The 20,587-nt window shown below is 36.7% G+C and overlaps 1 protein-coding gene across 1 annotated transcript in view; it reads left to right on the forward strand.

Moving 5' to 3' along the window:
* The window catches only part of calcr (calcitonin receptor), a 61,348-nt gene that overhangs the window by 29,657 nt on the left and 11,104 nt on the right, over positions 1-20,587 (forward strand). The window contains exons 2-10 of the mRNA XM_079878229.1: positions 2,023-2,088; positions 4,887-5,049; positions 6,195-6,302; positions 7,652-7,755; positions 9,166-9,334; positions 9,456-9,566; positions 11,272-11,384; positions 12,887-12,978; positions 18,309-18,435. Of these exons, the coding sequence (XP_079734355.1) occupies positions 2,044-2,088; positions 4,887-5,049; positions 6,195-6,302; positions 7,652-7,755; positions 9,166-9,334; positions 9,456-9,566; positions 11,272-11,384; positions 12,887-12,978; positions 18,309-18,435 (1,032 nt within the window). The 5' untranslated portion in view covers positions 2,023-2,043. The remainder of the gene's footprint in view (positions 1-2,022; positions 2,089-4,886; positions 5,050-6,194; positions 6,303-7,651; positions 7,756-9,165; positions 9,335-9,455; positions 9,567-11,271; positions 11,385-12,886; positions 12,979-18,308; positions 18,436-20,587) is intronic.

Below are 20,587 nucleotides of genomic sequence, written 5' to 3' on the forward strand. Positions count from 1 at the left end.
TCACCCCTCTCTGCTTTACTGCCATTGCGTTTTCTGTTGATAAAGTGCTGATGGAGTAGAGAACACAGTAGCTGAACCGTTAGCATGTTGTTGCTGGTACGTTGGCAGAGATGGTTTGACCTACTACATATAAAAATGTTACATGGCACTGAGGGCTAATGAAAGCAGATTTGACATGCCAGTGCTGTAGGTTAACAGCCAGAGTCTTGATATATCATACTCGGGGACCAAAATTTACACTTGCCTAGAGCCAAATGAGACAATAAATTGACTTTGGCAAGTAAATAAAATTGAATTACTCAGCAATGGCTGGTAATGTTACAAGGAACTGCAACATAATATATAAATTATAGTTTACCCTGAGTAATGTATGTGACACGAGTGATTCAAATCAAGGATATAGGAAGTGTCTACTAAATCAATCATATAGGATCTGTCTACTAAAGTGGAAAATTTACCATTAGAAGTTCATCGAGAATGCCTATGTGACGTCTACTGCATGTGACGTCTAATATTCCCAGCATTGGATCACCCAAATGAGGAACAAATGGAATTATTTGTGATGTTTTTTCTTCCTTTTCCCTAGTCAAATCATAGATGTATGCATGTATGTATGTATATATGTATATATGGATGTATGGATATACACTCACCTAAAGGATTATTAGGAACACCATACTAATACTGTGTTTGACCCCCTTTCGCCTTCAGAACTGCCTTAATTCTACGTGGCATTGATTCAACAAGGTGCTGAAAGCATTCTTTAGAAATGTTGGCCCATATTGATAGGATAGCATCTTGTAGTTGATGGAGATTTGTGGGATGCATATCCAGGGCACGAAGCTCCCGTTCCACCACATCCCAAAGATGCTCTATTGGGTTGAGATCTGGTGACTGTGGGGGCCATTTTAGTACAGTGAACTCATTGTCATGTTCAAGAAACCAATTTGAAATGATTCGAGCTTTGTGACATGGTGCATTATCCTGCTGGAAGTAGCCATCAGAGGATGGGTACATGGTGGTCATAAAGGGATGGACATGGTCAGAAACAATGCTTAGGTAGGCCGTGGCATTTAAACGATGCCCAATTGGCACTAAGGGGCCTAAAGTGTGCCAAGAAAACATCTCCCACACCATTACACCACCACCACCAGCCTGCACAGTGGTAACAAGGCATGATGGATCCATGTTCTCATTCTGTTTACGCCAAATTCTGACTCTACCATCTGAATGTCTCAACAGAAATCGAGACTTATCAGACCAGGCAACATTTTTCCATTCTTCAACTGTCCAATTTTGGTGAGCTTGTGCAAATTGTAGCCTCTTTTTCCTATTTGTAGTGGAGATGAGTGGTACCCGGTGGGGTCTTCTGCTGTTGTAGCCCATCCGCCTCAAGGTTGTGCGTGTTGTGGCTTCACAAATGCTTTGCTGCATACCTCGGTTGTAACGAGTGGTTATTTCAGTCAAAGTTGCTCTTCTATCAGCTTGAATCAGTCGGCCCATTCTCCTCTGACCTCTAGCATCAACAAGGCATTTTCGCCCACAGGACTGCCGCATACTGGATGTTTTTCCCTTTTCACACCATTCTTTGTAAACCCTAGAAATGGTTGTGCGTGAAAATCCCAGTAACTGAGCAGATTGTGAAATACTCAGACCGGCCCGTCTGGCACCAACAACCATGCCAAGCTCAAAATTGCTTAAATCACGTTTCTTTCCCATTCTGACATTCAGTTTGGAGTTCAGGAGATTGTCTTGACCAGGACCACACCCCTAAATGCATTGAAGAAACTGCCATGTGATTGGTTGATTAGATAATTGCATTAATGAGAAATTGAACAGGTGTTCCTAATAATCCTTTAGGTGAGTGTATGTATATATGGATGTATGGATATATATGGATGTATGGATGTATATGGATGTATTGATGTATAGATAGATAGATTTGTAGAATGTTTTAGTCAACTTTGAGTTCTCAGTGTGTTGCATTCTCAGTTGCATTCTCTTATGTTTTTGTGTTTGCAGATAAAGCCAGGATTTGAGAACATGGGTTGGCAAGAGACCCTATGGCTTTTGACATCATTTATCTTGGTGAGTGGACCAGAACATCGCATTCATTGTTTGTTCAATGTAATGCATTTTTACTATATACACTCATAGTGAAATTAGCCTAAAATACATTCTTGTATTTAGAATTCATTTAGACATTTTACCCATTTGAACTTGCAATTGCTAAAACGTGCAACTTTTCCTGGCCACTAAATTGTAGTTTTTTTTTTTTGTAAACTGTGATTGGATGATTCTTTCCTGATTACCCAACCCCCACTATCCACTAGGAAAAAAAAAACATTACTCACTAATTGCTCCAGTTTGGTAATTACTAGCGGAGGTGACCTGAAAACCCGCAGAACTCTTGAGGCATGAAATGGTGGCTCCACCAATGCTGGTATCAACTCTGTGTCAGAATGATGAAATAGGAGCGTATGAGGCCTTCTGCATGTAGTACATCAGCACTATAGTATCACCGCAACTCACAAACAAGCCAATAGCCTACTTTGCTAATTGTATGTGCTTATTAATATAATCATAAGTCCTCTCTGTTTATTTTTGACCTTGAAGTAGCTTTCTCATGACTGTGAATAAATCTAACTTAGTGAAAAAGTAATGAGCTTGCAGAATAGCATGTAACATAATGCAAGTATAATGGGAAATGACATTTAATTAAAGCTAGACTGAACAGCAAAAACTGAGAGCAAGAGTGTGGATTGGTATTAATAAGTGTAAAAAATGGGTCTAAAAACACTATACTTTTTTCCCTGTAGGACTTACAAGATAAAATTGTAGTTTTTGAAACATGATCTTATTCGTTCTTGACATCCACTTTCCATTGAAGGACAAATGGTTTTCCTGACTGACTTGGGTGGTGGCCTGGTGGTCGTATGTATGACGTCATTTACTTCAAAGTTTGGAGTGACATCATATGTACGGCTGCTAAACTGCTACATGGGACATCAGCAAAGCTCACAGATGAATTTGGTGTTGTAAATGCGTTATTGCGTGCAGGTAAGACAGACGCACAGCACTTAAAGAAGCTGCCAAAGACTTTTCTCAGTTTGTTTAATGGCAGTAATGAGAAGGTGGGTTTGAGAGGTTCTGCCAAAGTAAAGATCTCTGCGCAAAAACATCAAAGTTTCAGTCGTAAATGAATGTAGAATTCATTACTGTGAGGTGTCTAAAAGGTGAAAAAAGGTAAAGTACTTTTGAATTGTCTCTTTGACTTCCCATTGAATATAAGATGACTCATACTGGTGACACAATGGTTAGAGATGCGCTTTGAATTTTGATATCAAGCCTGTCTTTGTGGGTAAAGCTTTATCCCTATAACTCTTCTAGAAAGGCATCCATTTCTGTGAAGGATTTCTTATCTTTTTACAATACTGATATGAGCAGAGGAATGTTTCTGTCGGTTCTTTTGTGTAAAATCATACCTTTTCAAATGTCAAGTGCCTATGTGATGTCCTCAGAACTGAGTAGGTGTGCATTTGAGGTCGCAGGGGGGAAAATAGAGGTGTTTCTGCTGTGGAAGGTTGTGTGCCATTCAGAAATGAATACAGAATGACTTTTAAATCCGTCTAATTCCTGACTTTGAATTGAGGCAGAAAACAGTGCAGAATTGTAAGGAAGAAGAAAACGGAATAACATTTAAAGAAACGCATATAACTGGATAGATTCACAGTAGTGGCCAAAACAAGTGCCGTCTGGAGGGTATATTTGTTTTTTATGACCCTACAAGTTTGATTAATCCATGAAAATACGAGGAAAAATATTATTTTAATAAAATAAATAATAAATAAATATTATTATATTATAATATATTAAAATTATTATTTATATTATAAATATTTTTTTTTTTTAATATATATATATATATATATATATATATATATATATAATTTTTTATATATTTTAAATATCAGGGAAGAACGTTTAGTGATTTATCTGACAAAATTATTTGCCAAAAAAAGGCAGACTACAGCTACTTATTATGCAATAAAAAAAATCCATAAAAAAAAAAAAAAAAAAACTCACAGGAAAAAGCATACATTGACTACAACATAATCATTTATTAATATTTTGTTGGTTCTCTTTTGTTTTTGCATGTGTTCATCATTTCTTTGTATGACGGCCTAGCCAAAAATTATTTGGCATGTTTCATTGAGTTATCACAAATAAAACAATTGACTCCAAAGACAACTATGCAAAATCTTTATCAAATTTTTAATAATATTTTGAATAAAGGGTGAAAATGTCAATTTTCCTAGTCCGGACATCACTTTTGGCCACTATTGTATATTATACATTTTAGTATAAATTACCCATGAACATATTAGATAATAGTCAGTGTTGGAAATGTTAGTTATAGCAGTTTGTATTTAATTTATATATAAATCCTTAACATTTTATGAATTAACTTATTTTATGCACCAGTGTTGAAGAACACGTAATTTCCCAAGATACCTCAAATTATGTTGTAAATATTTATTTCATAAAGCTATTTGAAATGTGTTTTTGCTGTAATTTAATTTGATTTGATTTTTTATCAAATTGTTTTCTGCAAATCAGGGAATAAATGGGCAAAATGTATCTATATTTAGTGAAAAAATGTAGTTATGTAATTATTCATGTTTTGTTCCAAACCTTACGTGTGACTGTGTGAATATATTTGAATTGCAATTCAGTAACGTCCACTTCATGTCATTTTCATTTCAATTCCAATTTAACATCCCCAATTCGATTTAAATTCCAACTCGTGAATTAAACGAGAGCCAGTTCTTTAAATACTGAATTTTCATCCTTGCTGCTGTGGTCAAGTTCATCTCTCTTTGCAGAATGTAACAAAGGCTGGAACAACAGAGACAAAAACAGAGCCCAGCGCTGACTTATCCCTTACTCCTGTCGTGATGGCAGTGGAGGGAGAGAGACTGATCATGACCCAGTCTCAGTACAAATGTCTGGAGCTTCTGAGCCGAGATGGATCCCATAATAAAACGGGTAGGTTTCTTTTCAGATCATTTTCATTTGAATAACAGACAATGGTGCTCTTAATCTTTTCATAGCCTTGTTAAATTCCAAGACTGTTAATGGAGCACTTTATGGCTGAAAGCTATCACAAAGTGATCAGGGAAACAATAAAGGTTCTTCTCGAAAAGGTGATGTGTGATAAAATACTTTCTCCTATCCCAGTTTAAAGATGACCTATTATGCTTTTTTTTTTTTTTTTTTTTACATTTTCTTTAATGCAGTTTGAGCATAAAAAAATATCTGTAAAGCACAAAAGTCACTCCTAATGGAGTTATTCTCTATATCAGTGTCACTGTTTCTGAACTCCCTGAAACACCTCCATTGTTGTCTTGAGTTTTCTTCAAGGAACAAACATGTCACAGTATTCCTCGTTTAAATAATTCCTGCCCAAGGCATACGCAAAAAAAGGTGGCCTGGTTGAGTTAGTTAGTATTGTGTTGTTGCCACACCCCGGATCGAACGCTGTCATGGTAAGGGGCGGGACATTTCCGAAACACGCTCGAAGCGGTTGACCAATCACATTACACTGCTCCAGCTGACCAATCAGAGCACACTGAGCTTTTCGGGAGCATCATAAAAACAGGAACTAAACGGAGCGTTACTGACAGACTGGGAAGAGAGGAGCTGCAACAATGTGAAAATAATGTGTTTTTTGAACATTCAAGCATTTTGGTAACCGTTTGGTAACACTTTACAATGAGGTTTCATTTGTTAACATTAGTTAATGTATTAACTAACCATGAGCAATACATTTAATCTTTGGTAACGTTAGATAATAAAAATTCAGCATTTCACTGTTTTTTCATGTTAGTTCACAGTGCATTAACTAATGTTAACAAAAACAAAACAAGTGTTACCCTAGTTATCCTTCAAAATGATATGCAGAGCGGCAGGTGCTACACACATCCAGAAACAGCACAAGGTTTGGCCATTTCATCAGCTTAGTTTTAATAAATGTTTTGTTTCCTTTTACTGAGGACATTGAGTTCAGAAAGTTACTGTATGTTTTTATTGTACAATAAACTCTTGGATCTCAAAAGATCAAGGAACATTTGAGTCCTCATGAAACGACCCCTTTAAAATGTCTAACTAAATGTCTAATTTAACTTTTATAGGGTCGTTTTGCAGCAGATTCTGGGATGGCTTGCTCTGTTGGGATGAAACCCCAGCTGGAACCTTTGCCTCACAGAACTGCCCAGATTACCCCAGCTTTGACCCCTTGGGTAAGACTCCCGATCAATCCAGACCGAAACGCTCCAGAAACTGCAAATCAGCGAGATTCGGCTGCACGCATGACATCTGTTACATGTCTCTGGTCTGACTATTATGAAACACAAGATGTTGCTCCAAAGAAATAATTCCAAAGCACGAGCGCAGGCTACTGGGATGATAAGTGAAGCCCTATAATGAAAAGGTCTCAGACTGTCTGGAAACATTCATATGAGCTTTTATTAGAAGTGCAAAAATAATTTATTAGCTGATGGGTAGTGTTGTTCTAAAGGGGACAAAGATTTTAGCTACAGGACAAAAGAAGCTTTTCCATATCTGTGAGAAGCTCTTAAATATCAGTGAAATGAAGGTGCTGAGGTAAGGGTATAACAGCAGACAATCTCTGTTCACTGACAGACATCTCTCTGCCTGAGAATCAGCTCACTGTGTTTGTTATAAGACACTGATTGATTGATTCCCGAGGCCGAGGGCTGGAGTCAATCACTGGAACAGCTTAGTGCGTACTCACACTAGGCACGGTTTCCTTGTACCGATCGTGATTGCCCCCCCCCCCCCCACTCCCTCTCTGGCCTGCACTCACATTGCACTTAAAGTGAAAGTTCACCCAAAAATGAAAATTCTGTCAGTAATCACTCACCCTCATGTCGTTCCAAACCCGTAAGACCTTCTTTCATCTCCGGAACACAAATAAAGATATTTTTGATGAAAGAGATTTCTGTTCCTCCATTCACAGCTACGCAACTATCAATTTGACGCTTCAAAAAGTTCATAAAGAGATTGTAAAACTAATCCATATGGAGAGACTCGATCGCTTTATATGATGAACAAATTGAATTTAGGCTTTTATTCACATATAAACATTGATCAGCGAACATAAACAGAAGCTCAACCGAACCTGCGTGATGTGAGAGAACAAACTTCATTGGTTCTTGCTGAAGCTTAGCACACGAGAATGAACCTCATTGGTTCTCGCACATCAAGTGAACATGCTAGAGCTTCCGTTTACCACAACTGATGCGTGAGCTACAATTCATGTTCACCAATAATGGCAGAACCAGGCCTGTTATAAACCTAATTATACTCAAATTCATTAAAAAGTGTACCATCCAAGAAGCAATAGAAGATGTTTCGGCGCAGTTGGCGATCACACCATGCATACCGTGCCCGAGCCCAATCAATCCATGCCCGAGCCGACCTCTTCAAGCGGGCCCGAGCACGAAATGGAGCGAACACACAAGTCAAGCGAACCAGATTTTGTGGGTCAAAGGCACGGTTCAGATCGTGTAATGTGAGTACATCTTTAAGCTTAAGTCATTACACTAAACTTTCCTTTTCCCTGCAGAAAAAGTAACCAAATACTGTGATGAATCTGGCAACTGGGTACACAGTTCATCCCTCAATAAGACCTGGTCCCACTGTCTCACATTCTCAAAGGAAAAAATTAAGGTAAAATATTGCCCACTATTATAGCACACTAAAAATTGGTTTAAATGCCATAAGCAGATTTAAACAAAAGACTGCACAATTGCTTAAAACCTTTGATCAATAAGTGTCACCAAATTCAGGGCATTGCATCAATTATTTTAAGAATCATGTCAGTACACCGAAGAGTTGCTGAGATAGTCTTGGATATGCCTATTAGTGCTTTTCATTTTGAATTTGTTTTAAAAAACATTTAATAACTTGTGACATGCATAGTCCTTGATTATGATAGACTTAGGGAACACCTGACGAATATTTTAGGCACATGCAATATGTCCATCTCTGGAAAGAGTGGTATCATTGCATTCTGTAAGACCAAAACAATCTAAATACAGTAAAGTCAAGGCCAAATTTATTACAATTTATTATCAAATTAATCAATTATTATGATATGATTTTGACCTCTAGATGGTGCTGTCCCGAGGTAATTGTTTCTATAGGCCAAAATGTTACGAAGACAGAACTTCCCTTCCTGTTTGGCATGTTTGCAGTCAAATTTGTTAATGTGTCACACACAAAAAATCAACAACAAAAAAAGTATAGATTTATCAAAAAGCTTTAACACCTTTTGACAAAAATGATCTGAAAATGATTTAAGACAAATTTAGTGAAGATATGATATTGAGGAGAAAAATTCAATACCTTTATTCAGTAAAGACATGTTGTTTGTTAAAACTTTCTATTCATCAAAGAAACATTCAAAAATATATTAAATAATTAAAAAATATAAAAATATTAAGCGGCACAACTGTTTTCAACATTGATAATATTCAGAAATGCTTCTTGAGCAGCAAATCAGCATAAGAAGGATTTCTGAAAGATCATGTGACACTGAAGACTGGAGTAATTATGTTGACATCACAGGAATAAATTACATTTTAAAATATAGTAATAAAAAAACATTTATTTTAATTTATGATATTTCACAATATTATGTTTTTTTTTTTTTTTATCAAATGAATGCAGCCTTGGTAAGCATAAGAGACTTCTATCAAAAACGTTAAGAAAAAATCCCGCCGACCCCAAACCTTTGACTGGTAGTGTATGTTTTCAATAGAGATGTAAATATCTTTTTGAGCAGAAATCAAAACCATTGGGCACATTGAACGTTTGATCAAAAGTTATAAGCAAAAAGAAAGCAGTGCAACTTTGAATTGTTGGTGAGGTTTTGAATTGATTTTTGCCATGAATGATCAGACTCTCCCCAACTAGAGAGCTAAATTTCACAACTTCTTTATATATATCTATATAGACTCCCAGCATGAAGAAAGAGAACGGACACTTACTTCAGTGCTTGGCCCCTAATCATCCAATAGGTCTAAAATCAGATACTTCTTTTATCTGTAATCTCAAAACGAATGCTTTCTTCTTCAGACGTTACCAGTTCATGGCTTTTTAGAGACAGAGACGGAGATGGATCCTACAGCTGAGAGTCAGGTCAGCCCTGTAGTGACTCAGAAAGCGGAGGAGAGGAAGAAGATCATCGATGGTCAATATAAATGCTTTGAGAAAATGAACAGAGACCAGCCATATAACAAATCAGGTGTGAAAACAGAGAGCCTCAGAAGAGGTTTTAGATTGAATCATCAGAAACTCTTTGCGCAAAGTGCAAAGAGCAATTGCACGGAGGAATTGGCCCTGATTGTTTGTGTGCTTGTCTTCAGGTCCATACTGTAGCCGCACATGGGATGGATGGTTGTGCTGGGACGACACTCCCGCAGGAACGTACACTTCTCAGTACTGCCCCAATTACTTCCCTGACTTTGACTCCACTGGTACAAGTCTTTCACTTTTTATTTATCTATTTTATAACCAGGGATTGACATTATTTAAACACTGGTGTGTAACACAGTCACTTAGGCGGGTTGAATTTTATATGTAATATAATATAGACATTATATAATTTATATTTACAATATAATACACTTTTCAATTTGAAGGGTTAGTTCACCCAAAAATGAAAATTCTGTCAGTAATTACTCACCCTAATGTTGTTCCAACCCCGGCCGGCCGTAAGACTTTCGTTCATCTTCAGAACACAAATTAAGATATTTTTTGATTAAATCTGAGAGCTGTCTCACTCCTCCGTAGGCTTCTCTGTTATTGAAATTTGCCGGCCCAGGAAGTTAGTAAAGACAATGTTTAAAATAGTCCAAGTGACTACAGTGGCTCAACCTTAAGTTTATCAAGCGACGAGAATACTTTTTGTGTGAAAAACAAACAAAAATAACGACGTTATTCAACTATTCATTTTCTTCTGTGTGTGCCTCTGAGTGAGTTCATGTAGTGTAAAAGCGCAGCGCTTCTGGGTTGTACGTCAGAACGTAGGCTCACTATTGGCCGACGCTGGTCATGTGTGTGATGCATGTGATTCTGGCTGTGCTTTTACACTACATGAACTCACTCAGAGGCACACACAGAAGAAAATGAATAGTTGAATAAAGTCGTAATTTTTGTTTGTTTTTCACACAAAAAGTATTCTCGTCGCTTGATAAACTTAAGGTTGAGCCACTGTAGTCACTTGGACTATTTTAAACATTGTCTTTACTAACTTTCTGGGCCGGCAAGTTTCAATAACAAAGAAGCCTATGAAGGAGTGAGACAGCTCTCAGATTTAATCAAACATATCTTAATTTGTGTTCTGAAGATGAACGAAAGTCTTACGGGGTTGGAACAACATGAGGGTGAGTAATTACTGACAGAATTTTCATTTTTGGGTGAACTAACCCTTTAAGTCTTTTAAAAAGGCATCTGAAATGTAGTGTTGTCAAAATTATAGATTTTTTTTAATGCATATCGATACTGAAATAACTGAAACACTAATTTCCCACAGAATAGATACACAATACCAGCTGCGCTTTCTCGCTCTCTCATTTCTCTGACAGCAAGTTGACACACAAACCCTCCTCCCCTCACTTACCCGTTTCATTTTTACTAAATTGAGTTATTTTTTCATGCTTATTGTGCTTAAACAGTCAAATACACACAAAATAATATCAAAATCCCCGTCTTTGCATTCACATAAACACAGTCAGTTATGTTTTAAGTGAACGTAAACAGTTGAGAAAGAAAACACATGTGTAACAGTATAATGGATCTGTGCGTCAGGTCTTAAAGTGACAGCAGCCTAATATACCTGGTGCCAAATTATGAGATAATATTAAAAATATCTATATGGCAGTTTTCCCCTTGGTATCAATGTCAAAATTTGTGGCCAGTGAAAATGCTGCGTGACTAGTAACTTTGGAAAACCACTAGTGGCTGGTGAGCAAAAAAGTTAATGTCAAGTCCTGCAGAGAAGCATTCTAGGTCATCATCCTGAAACAAAACCAGTTTAGAGGCTGTGCAAGTCTACACCAGCCCAATTCTTGAAGCATTTCGAAAGCTTTGAGCCTTTCTGTCACCAGGGTTACTTTAAAAGCTAAAATATAATGGCTTTTGTCATGCACTTATCTCACGTCTTTTTCCCTGTTCATTTAGAAAAAGTCACCAAATATTGTGATGAGACTGGAAACTGGTTCAGACACCCTGAAACAAACAGGACTTGGTCCAACTACACCCTTTGCATTGCTCATACCAAGGAAAAGCTCAAGGTAGGAGGATGGGACATCCTTAAATTCTGCACTTGTCTTGAAGGAAAATGTTATTGTTATGAATATTTCTGAATTAAAGGGTCAGATGTTATGAAAGAAACTCTAACAAAAAATTAGTTATGAAAAAGTTATTAAAACGTTATTTCGGATTGATCTCAGAATGTTCAAAACTTTCACATTTTAAAATGTTTTTTTTTTCTTAGTTACATGAATGTTAAGGGAACATTCCATTTGATCATTTTGCAAAAGTACATTCAAAAGTAACATTCCCATAATGTTTGGAAAATTTCAGTGTCACATAACCAAGAATATATATATTTTTTTTTAAATACATAAAAAACTGAACATTCATCATTTTAAACATTCAGAAATAATGTTTTCATAACTTAACGGGAACATTAAAACGTTCTTAGAACATATTTGTGTTAACTGGGATGTTAGATTGCAAGATTTCAATGTAAAAACTTTATTTCTTGTGATTTTAGCCCATGTGTTTAAACATGCAGGGTTGATCTACAAATATCCAGAATATCCATATAGCATATAGTTTACTAGCTTCTGGTTTTCTAAAATGTGTATATAAATATTGCAAAAGAAAAGAAAACAAGACAAATAAGAAATATGCCAGAAATAGGTTAGAAATATGATAGATACAGCTCTGATACAGTTTCATACTATTTAAAAGCTGTTACTGAAGGCCATGTTGGATTTGCGTGTTTCTTTCAGACTCAGTGGCAGTGAAGCGTAATGTCGATACAAGGCAGTTTCAGTTTAACTTAACAGCTTTTCTGGGGGACAGCGGCTCTGAAAATTATTCATAACATAATGGTTTCAGAGCCATACAACTGCTGCTTTACAAAGTGAGGGATAGAGAGAAAATGTCAGCTCAGGCAAACTCAAATAAAGTCTGTGCACTTCACTCCATCACACCAGATGGAGTTCATAAAAAAGGCATAGAAAATTGGGATATGCACTTTCAATGCTACTTTTATGCTTTCTTACTACTTTGAGATTTTATCCTTGTTGCATGAAACTTACTGCTAAATAACACATATGAAAAATATGCTTATATGATCTTTTTTTATTACTATGTTATGTTTAATACTTCAAAATATACTTATTATTGAAGTTTCAGGTTGATACTTTGTTGTAATCCTATGAGAACTGATTATTAACAGAATATCAATGTGATAACACATTTTAAATACCGTCCATAAATAATTTTAAATTGCATACAGTTTGTCCTTTCAGAGACTGAAATCTTATATGATATATATATTTTTTTAATAGATGCAATCTGTTAAATCTGTTAAATACAATCTGTCTCCACTTTTCTTAATAATAATATTAAAACTACTTTATTGAATAATAAATTGCAATAATACATTTGAATATAAAAGGTGAATTTACATTAGGGTCTCTTGAACCCCAAAAAAATGAAGGCAGTAAAGTGAATCTCATGAGAACGTGGTTTGACCATGACATTATTTGTCTCATTTCAGATGGCGTTTATTTTGTATTACATGGCGATTGTGGGTCATGCTCTTTCTATAGTGTCCCTTCTCATCTCACTGGCCATATTCTTTTATTTCAGGTGAGTTTCCATCTCCTCTTGACTGTCTCCACCCTTACGAGTTGAAGAAGGCCAGAAATATCTGCTGCGTAGCTGCAGTTACTTCAATAAACCTCTCGATGATGGGTCGCTCAGTTGTTCACTTGTTTTTGGCAGGGCTGTGTGTTGTCTACTCTCGAACATTACTCAGAGCTGTTGACGGTGACGGTGTGGAGGTAGAGTGCTGCGGTGGCGTCTGAGATTTATTTAATTGACAGAGTCCGCGTTTAAGCTTTTCAAAGAGAGATTTACCAAGAGGCTCTCGCTTACCCCATTTATCACAGTGGTCAATTCAAACTGAATAGAAAAGATGGATAGCCGTTCCCGTCAGCATGGCCACGCGGAAATGCAGTCTGAACCCTGAAGTTAAATGCATTAACCCTTGAATTATATTCAACTGTGGATCAGGCTTTTACTTCCACAAAGTCAGGAAAATTGGCCTTTTCTCTGAGCTTATTGGCTGAATTACCATATACAGTGCTTTGTGAATACATCAAAATCTAAACCAACCACCTTATTTGACTGAATTGCAAATCATACACTGAAATGCAATTTTCGTTTGTATACAAACTGAAATCCAAAAGGAATTATGTCAATATGATATTGTTTTGGTGAAGAAAAACAAAAAAAAACAAATACAAAACTGGAATCATATAATTTTATACCGATGAAAAACAGATATACTAACAAGTCTGGAATAATTGATGACTCCCGTTTGAAAAATAATGCATTATTTTTCAATAATTCAACGGCCCAGAGATAATTATTCCGTTTATACTAGTTACCACACCCCAAAACATTGTTCAGATGATGTATTTCAAGACATCTTTCAGGTTTTTGTCCTTGAAGCGCTCTTGTGTGTGGGACTCATTTCTAACGCATCTAATCCCAAGCTTCCGTTGCTAATTCCAAAACGTCATTTTAGAGCTAGTAATGGAGACTTGAGCCACTGATAGCAGACTAATAGCACACCTTAGAACTTTTGTCAACCAATCAGATTCAAGCAGTCAACTTCCCCGTAGTATACCAGGACCGGTGCGTTTCTGCAGGTTGTACACTGATAAGCGCTCCTTTTAAACGCCCTCGTTCGTGTTTGTTTGAGCGCTCTCTGAGCTAAAAAGGTTTCTATTTACAGTGTGTTTTTACAAGCTTTGAGCATTGTAGCCAATCACAATCATATCTGTTGAGTGCGTGAACGCAATGGCCAATCAGAGGTGCTAGTCAGTAAGATAATCAGAATTCACTTAAAGGAGGACTCCGGTCAATTTTAACATTGAGCTCATTTTTTTGTACATTTGGAGTGCTGTCAGTACAGAGAACAACGACAAAAATCGGTGTTGCCTACACCGTGTTATCCTCTTTTTAAAATTTGCACCCTGTTGACTTCAATGGGGCAAGTACTAAACCTGCTTTTAGCCTCTTAACATCCTTGATGTGTCATTACAAGTGCACAGGTCATGTGAGTGATTCCTTCAGAGTGAACACGAGTGAATCTGACTGCAGTAGATGTGAAAGATATGGATAAAAATGATGTTATTTAAGCCAGCGCAAATACCTGTTTACATCCTGTTTTTCGGTTGAAGTCCAAAGTAGTCGATTGCCGAGTTCACACGCATAGGTTTAGTACCTATGATCACGCGCGTGAACTCGGCAATCGATTACTGTGGGCTTCGACCGAAAACAGGATGTAAACACAGGTATTTGCGCTGGCTTAAATAACATCATTTTTATTCATATCTTTCACATCTACTGCAGTCAGATTCACTCATGTTCACTCTGAAGGAATCACTCACATGACCTGTGCACTTGTAATGACACATCAAGGATGTTAAGAGGCTAATTTTAAAAATAGAATAACTCGGTGTAGGCAACACCGATTTTTGTCGTTGTTCTCTGTATTGACAGCACTCCAAATGTACAAAAAAATGAGCTCAATGTTAAAATTGACCGGAGTTCTCCTTTAACACCGCTGAAAACGCACAAGTTTTGTTTTGTTTGCTCGTGATAATCCTTTTATTTTAACATACTAAGTGTAAACACAATGTAAATAAGAGCAATGTACAATTAATAATTGTACATTAAGACAATTAAGAAAGTCGTTTTTAAAGCATTAAACCATTTTGCCATAATCTGGTATCGGTTTTGTAATATCGGATGAGATATTGAGAATGGGACAATAAATATTGTCTTTCTTGAAGGGGAAGTTAAACCAGACCACCCAATCACTGTCTAGAAAAGGTGGTCCCTAAAAACCTAACGCATAAACAAAGAAAGAAAAATCAGTAGAACTTGGACCTTCTGTTAAAATGAAAAGAAAATTCAGCTGGAGAACCTGCTTTAATTGCCTGAAAGTTTATCTGAATGAACCCAACTACAGTTTCTTTACAAACAATTTTAATGGTTGAGTTGGACTGGATTGTGAAAGAAAAGCAGCCAACAGTTGTTCAGCATAAATGACAACTCCTATAATACAGTTTAAAAAGCAAGCATACGTCTTATAAAGTTGCTTGAGAGAATGTCCAGAGTCGGAATCTAAACAGAGCGGGACAACGAAAAGATAATGTCCAAAAAAAAGCAGAACTATCTTTGTATTTTATTTCCTATATGTTCATTTGTTTTGTGTGTCAAAACTATTTAAAGGTACAGTTGAGTATACTTTCGTCAGTCACGAATCGCAGTTATTAAGATTATTAATTTGGTGCTTGAAATAAAAACATCACAGAACATTGTAACATTTGTGAGTCAGCTCAATGAGCGTGCATGTTTTTATGGACGTTTAAATGATTTAGTGACCCTTCTGTCATTAACATTAACAAATGAACTTTTAATAGGACCCGACTGTTTGCACTCTACTTACAGGCTGAAAGAGAAAGGTCATTTGGCTCTGGCATCGCAAAAAACGATAGTTTCTCATCATTGTGTTTTATTGAGTGCAAATCCTTGGTGTCCATTTATCTGGCAGAGCTGCACTAAGCTCTGAGCCAAATGATGAGTATTTGTCAGGTTTTGTGTGTCATTTCATGCTGACTTGGTTTCCTCCGTATGTCTGTGTCCCCTAGGGTAAACTTAATTTCATGGGTAATTAAATGTAGGAGCCAGAGAGTCATATATACATTAAACGCCACATAAACTTTTGGGTTGTATGTCACATAGTTGTATCCAGCAAGTAAGCTTACAATCTCATAGTTTATTTTATTATCATTTTTTCAGTACACCGACTCTCTCTTTCTCTCAATCTTTCCATGATTGCTTAATGTACTCTTTAGATTGATTATTATTTAGAGGATTAAAAGCATGTTTCTATTAAGACCTAATTTCAACATTAGCACTCAATAAATTCTTTTTTTGTTTGTGTTTTTAAAGAAATTACAGTCTGTTGTTAGGACATTTCATTTTTGATTATGGCATTATTATCGCATGTTTCATATCCCTGCAAATGTAGCCTAAAATTACTGGGGAAAAAGGAAAGCATTATTTAAAGAACATTTGGATGTCTTTGGCTTCGTTCTGTTTGTGCCTAAGCGATCTGATCAACAATCCTTTCAACTTTTTTGAAATATCACTGGGCCAGTTCATTTATTCGCAGTTGTTAATATTTTTATTGTGTCAGTTGTGATGTTCAGCTGGTTTGGTACACTATCTGGAAGTGTAACGTAGCAACGCTTGTTTTTAGGGTGCGATGGTGATATTTACAGTCCGATCTTCTGAGATGTCAAAGTCTTAATGTCGTCTTATTGAGTCCAGATGTGGTGCTCAAAGAGGTACGTGTCAGCATACAGCTGCACTAAGCTTTAATTTATGCCCCACTGAATAATGCCAGAAATTTTTGGTTAGGAATATGGGAAATAGCTTTGGAAAATGAGCTCAGCTTTCACTCCCATCCCATTGCACTCAGCTGATCTCTGCTGGCAATTTTAGGTTAAACTGAGTAAAATCATGTGAGTAGCATTACTTTCTTAATTCAGAGATTGTGATGACATTTGCTGATGCAGGTGTGAACTTGTTTTACGTCCCAAATTTGGCATATTTAACTCCTGACCAACAACAAAACAACATTTACTCAAAAATACCCTTTTTCCTCCTCTAGATTTCTGTCTTCTAAGATTTCTATTTAAAATAAATGATGTTCATTTGAACTTTCCATTCATCAAAAATTCCTGCAAAAAAGAATCACGGTTTCCATAAAAATATTAAGCAGCACAACTGTTTTTAACATTGATAGTAAGAATTTTTAATTGAGCAGCAAATCAGCATACTGGAATTATTTCTGAAGGATCATGTGACACTGAAGACTGGAGTAATGATGCTGAAAATTCAGCTTTCCATCACACAAATGTTGTACATTTTTAAATATATTAAAATAGAAAACAGGTTTTTGAAATTTAAATTAAATAAAAATTTCACAATATTAATGTTTTTACTGTATATTAGATCAAATAAATGCAGCCTTGGTGAGCAGAAGAGACTTCTTACTGATCCGAATATTTTGAAAGGTATTGTAGTGTATGTATTTCTGAAGATCACTGTTCCTTAACCTTCTAGGGGCTTCGTGAATAATCCCAACCAATTTCAACCAATAAGCAATGTTAAAAACAGGCAAGCATCTCACAATCACAGGCCTCAGGTGGCACAAACTTGATGTTCTGTTTATGTCGTTAAATGGGTCGTATCATGAGGAATCCAATTTCCCTTTATCTTTCGAGATATAAAGAGTTCACTGTTCTACTAAAACATACTGTAACATTCAGTACTTCACCAGCCCAAAAAACATCCATTTATTGAAACTGGGCTAAAAAAAAAACATTCTAAATATGAAATCCTCGAGTTCCTGATATTACCATATGACCACCTACATTTGCACATCAGTGATGCCTGCCAACTCACATCGTGAGATCATATAGAGGAAACTGGGAAATCATTCACTGTTTCTGGCTGCGTGTAGCATCTTCTTTTCTGCATATCTGACAGTCAAAGTGTAATGCAGGCTTTGTAAGGAGGAGGCAGGCAGAAACTATATTAAACCTGCTGTGAAGAGGTGCATGGAAATGGCATGAATGAATGGTCTGATTTATGAATTATTTATTCACCTGCGATGTGTTGTCCAAAAAAGCTCAGTGCTTGAGATTAGTAAAAATTGTAATCTGTCAGAAGCAGATTGAGTTTTTATTTTAATGTATCTTAATTATCTCCAAAAAAATGTTTTTGTTTCCATCCTGAAATGAACTGTCAAACTGAATTACTCTGCAAAAAGTCACACAACTGCCTCTGTCACGAATGATCCGTGATTTAATATTTCTTTATCTCCCATCCAGGAGTCTGAGCTGTCAGAGAATCACTCTACACAAGAACTTATTCTTCTCGTATGTGCTCAACTCAGCCTGCACCATCGTCAACCTCGTAACTGTGGTCAGCAACCCCAAAGTGGTGCAGAGGAATCCGGTGCGTGACTCCACAATGCTCACATCATCAATAGGGCTTTTCACACTGCGTTCTAAACCCCGCTTTCAACCCCGTAAAAGGATCATTTCACACTTGTAAATTAGAAGCGGGGGTAGCACAGCTTTTTACCCGGGGTTATGAAACATGGCTCAGAAGCACGATTAGCACTGGTTTTACGCTGTTAACCCTGGATTGCGGTGCTAAACGTGTACAGTTGGAACGATGCCGTGTTAGAACGTTTAGCAACAGACAACCGATCGTATGCCTCATATTCACGTGGTGTGTGTAGTCACAGAAACGCAGCGTAATGCTAGCTGTACACCCTAAAAAATGCTGGGTTGTTTCAACCCATGTTTGGGTCAAATATGGACAAACCCAACCGTTGGGTTTAAAAATTACGTTTTCCATAATTGACCCCAAAACGGGTTGAAACAACCCAGCATTTTTTAGTGTATGAACACAGTTGGTTTGAGGGGGAAAATGTCAAATGGTCACAGAAAACTGGAGCGAAGAAGAGACTGTTTCAGTATAAACTTAATTGTACAGTCGGCAATATATATTCCATTTACCCGGGGTTTAGAATGACCCAGGGTTAACTATTTCAAGTGTGAAAACCCCTATTGTTACTATTACCTTATTGTACTGCTTTCTGTTTCTAAAAAAGGAGGAAAAAAGGCTGATCCAAATATTAGATCAGAAGTGTTGTCAAATTGTTGTTTCATTTAGACCTTCAAAGTACATATTTCACGATAGATAGATATTCCACTATATTTGTGATGTGTAAGATTTTACACTTAAGAAGAAACACATATTTAGTACACCATAAAAGGTTATATTGTTTTATTCACATTGTATTTTCATTGCATGAGACCTTTTCATGGAATATGATCTTTTCAGGTTTTGCTCTCTATGGAGGAATGCATAAATCTGCCACATTGGAATGTACTGCGTGATCTAAGAGGTGTGGTGAGGAGATGCGTTTCAAGAAAAATATTCACTTTCAGCTACTGTACCTAATGTGATCGAGGAGAATTGCCTATTTTTTTTCTGATATACCAATATTATGAGAAAAAACAGAGGTAAAAAGTGAGACTAAAATGAGTTTGCACCCTGCTGAAATGGATTGGATGAGTGGATTTTGAAGTTCTGAAAGGACTGGAGTGCAGCGGAGGTGTAGTTTTGGAGTTTCAGAAAGATCATAATCATTTTTTCTTACTCACATGAAAAAATTGGCTTGTCTGAGAGATGCATTATTGCATTCACCAGGCTCCTTCATTTAAAAAACAAACCTTCCTTACTTATGCTTTCTCAAAATGATGTCTGTTTTTTTGGGGCCAGTGTAATGCAGTGTGATGTCTTAAAATGTGCATTCTTTCAGGGGTGTGGGTGCATTCTTTGTGTTTAATTTACGGTATCCTTGTTCAGCCTGAAGAACAAGCTCCTTCTGTTTTTCCTTCCAACTCCAGAGAGTCGAGCCGCGGTCAGTGCAGAATGCATTTCCAGCCTCAAGGAGAAGAGGTTACAGATAGGTTTAGTTTAGACTTAAACCCTGTGTTTCTGACATAAGCTGTGCTTAGTCTGACTAGAATGCCATTACATGTCAAGGACATCTGAATTTAAAGTAAAAGAGCCTTGACTTCTAAAGGAAAGTTGTGTGTGGGGAATAACATGTGTGAGGACTTGCTGCCAGTTGCGTGGGTGTAGCAGGCAGAAGAGCGATGCCATGGACATATGGTAAAAAGTTAATCTGGATGACTGACGTGTTGTTGGGAGGTGTGTGTGATCCAGCTCAGCGGATTGAGAATAGACACTTTGCCAGCATTTTCTAATTAAAACTGCACACATGTTCTTACAAAGCAGCCAGGCAACTCAAAAATTCAGAGGAAGGGATCATCCAGGCCATGTTAAAGATCAAAAATTGGTATTCTAAAGGTTTTTTTAAACACTTCATCCCAGTTTAATTTGCAAGATCAACTATAAGTAGTTAATTTCCAAGTAAAACACAGTAAAAACTGGCTCAACCAATAGCGTGAGCTTGAGGCGGGACTATCTGCTTTGCAGACCAATAACAGATTCTGAAACATGTTTGAAAACTCTGTTTTTTGCTAATTTAATTTAAAGGTGCACTTTATTTTTAGACATTATACTATAT

This window comes from Squalius cephalus (assembly GCF_949319135.1).
Source record: "Squalius cephalus genome assembly, chromosome: 8".
Taxonomy (NCBI): Eukaryota; Metazoa; Chordata; class Actinopteri; order Cypriniformes; family Leuciscidae; genus Squalius; species Squalius cephalus.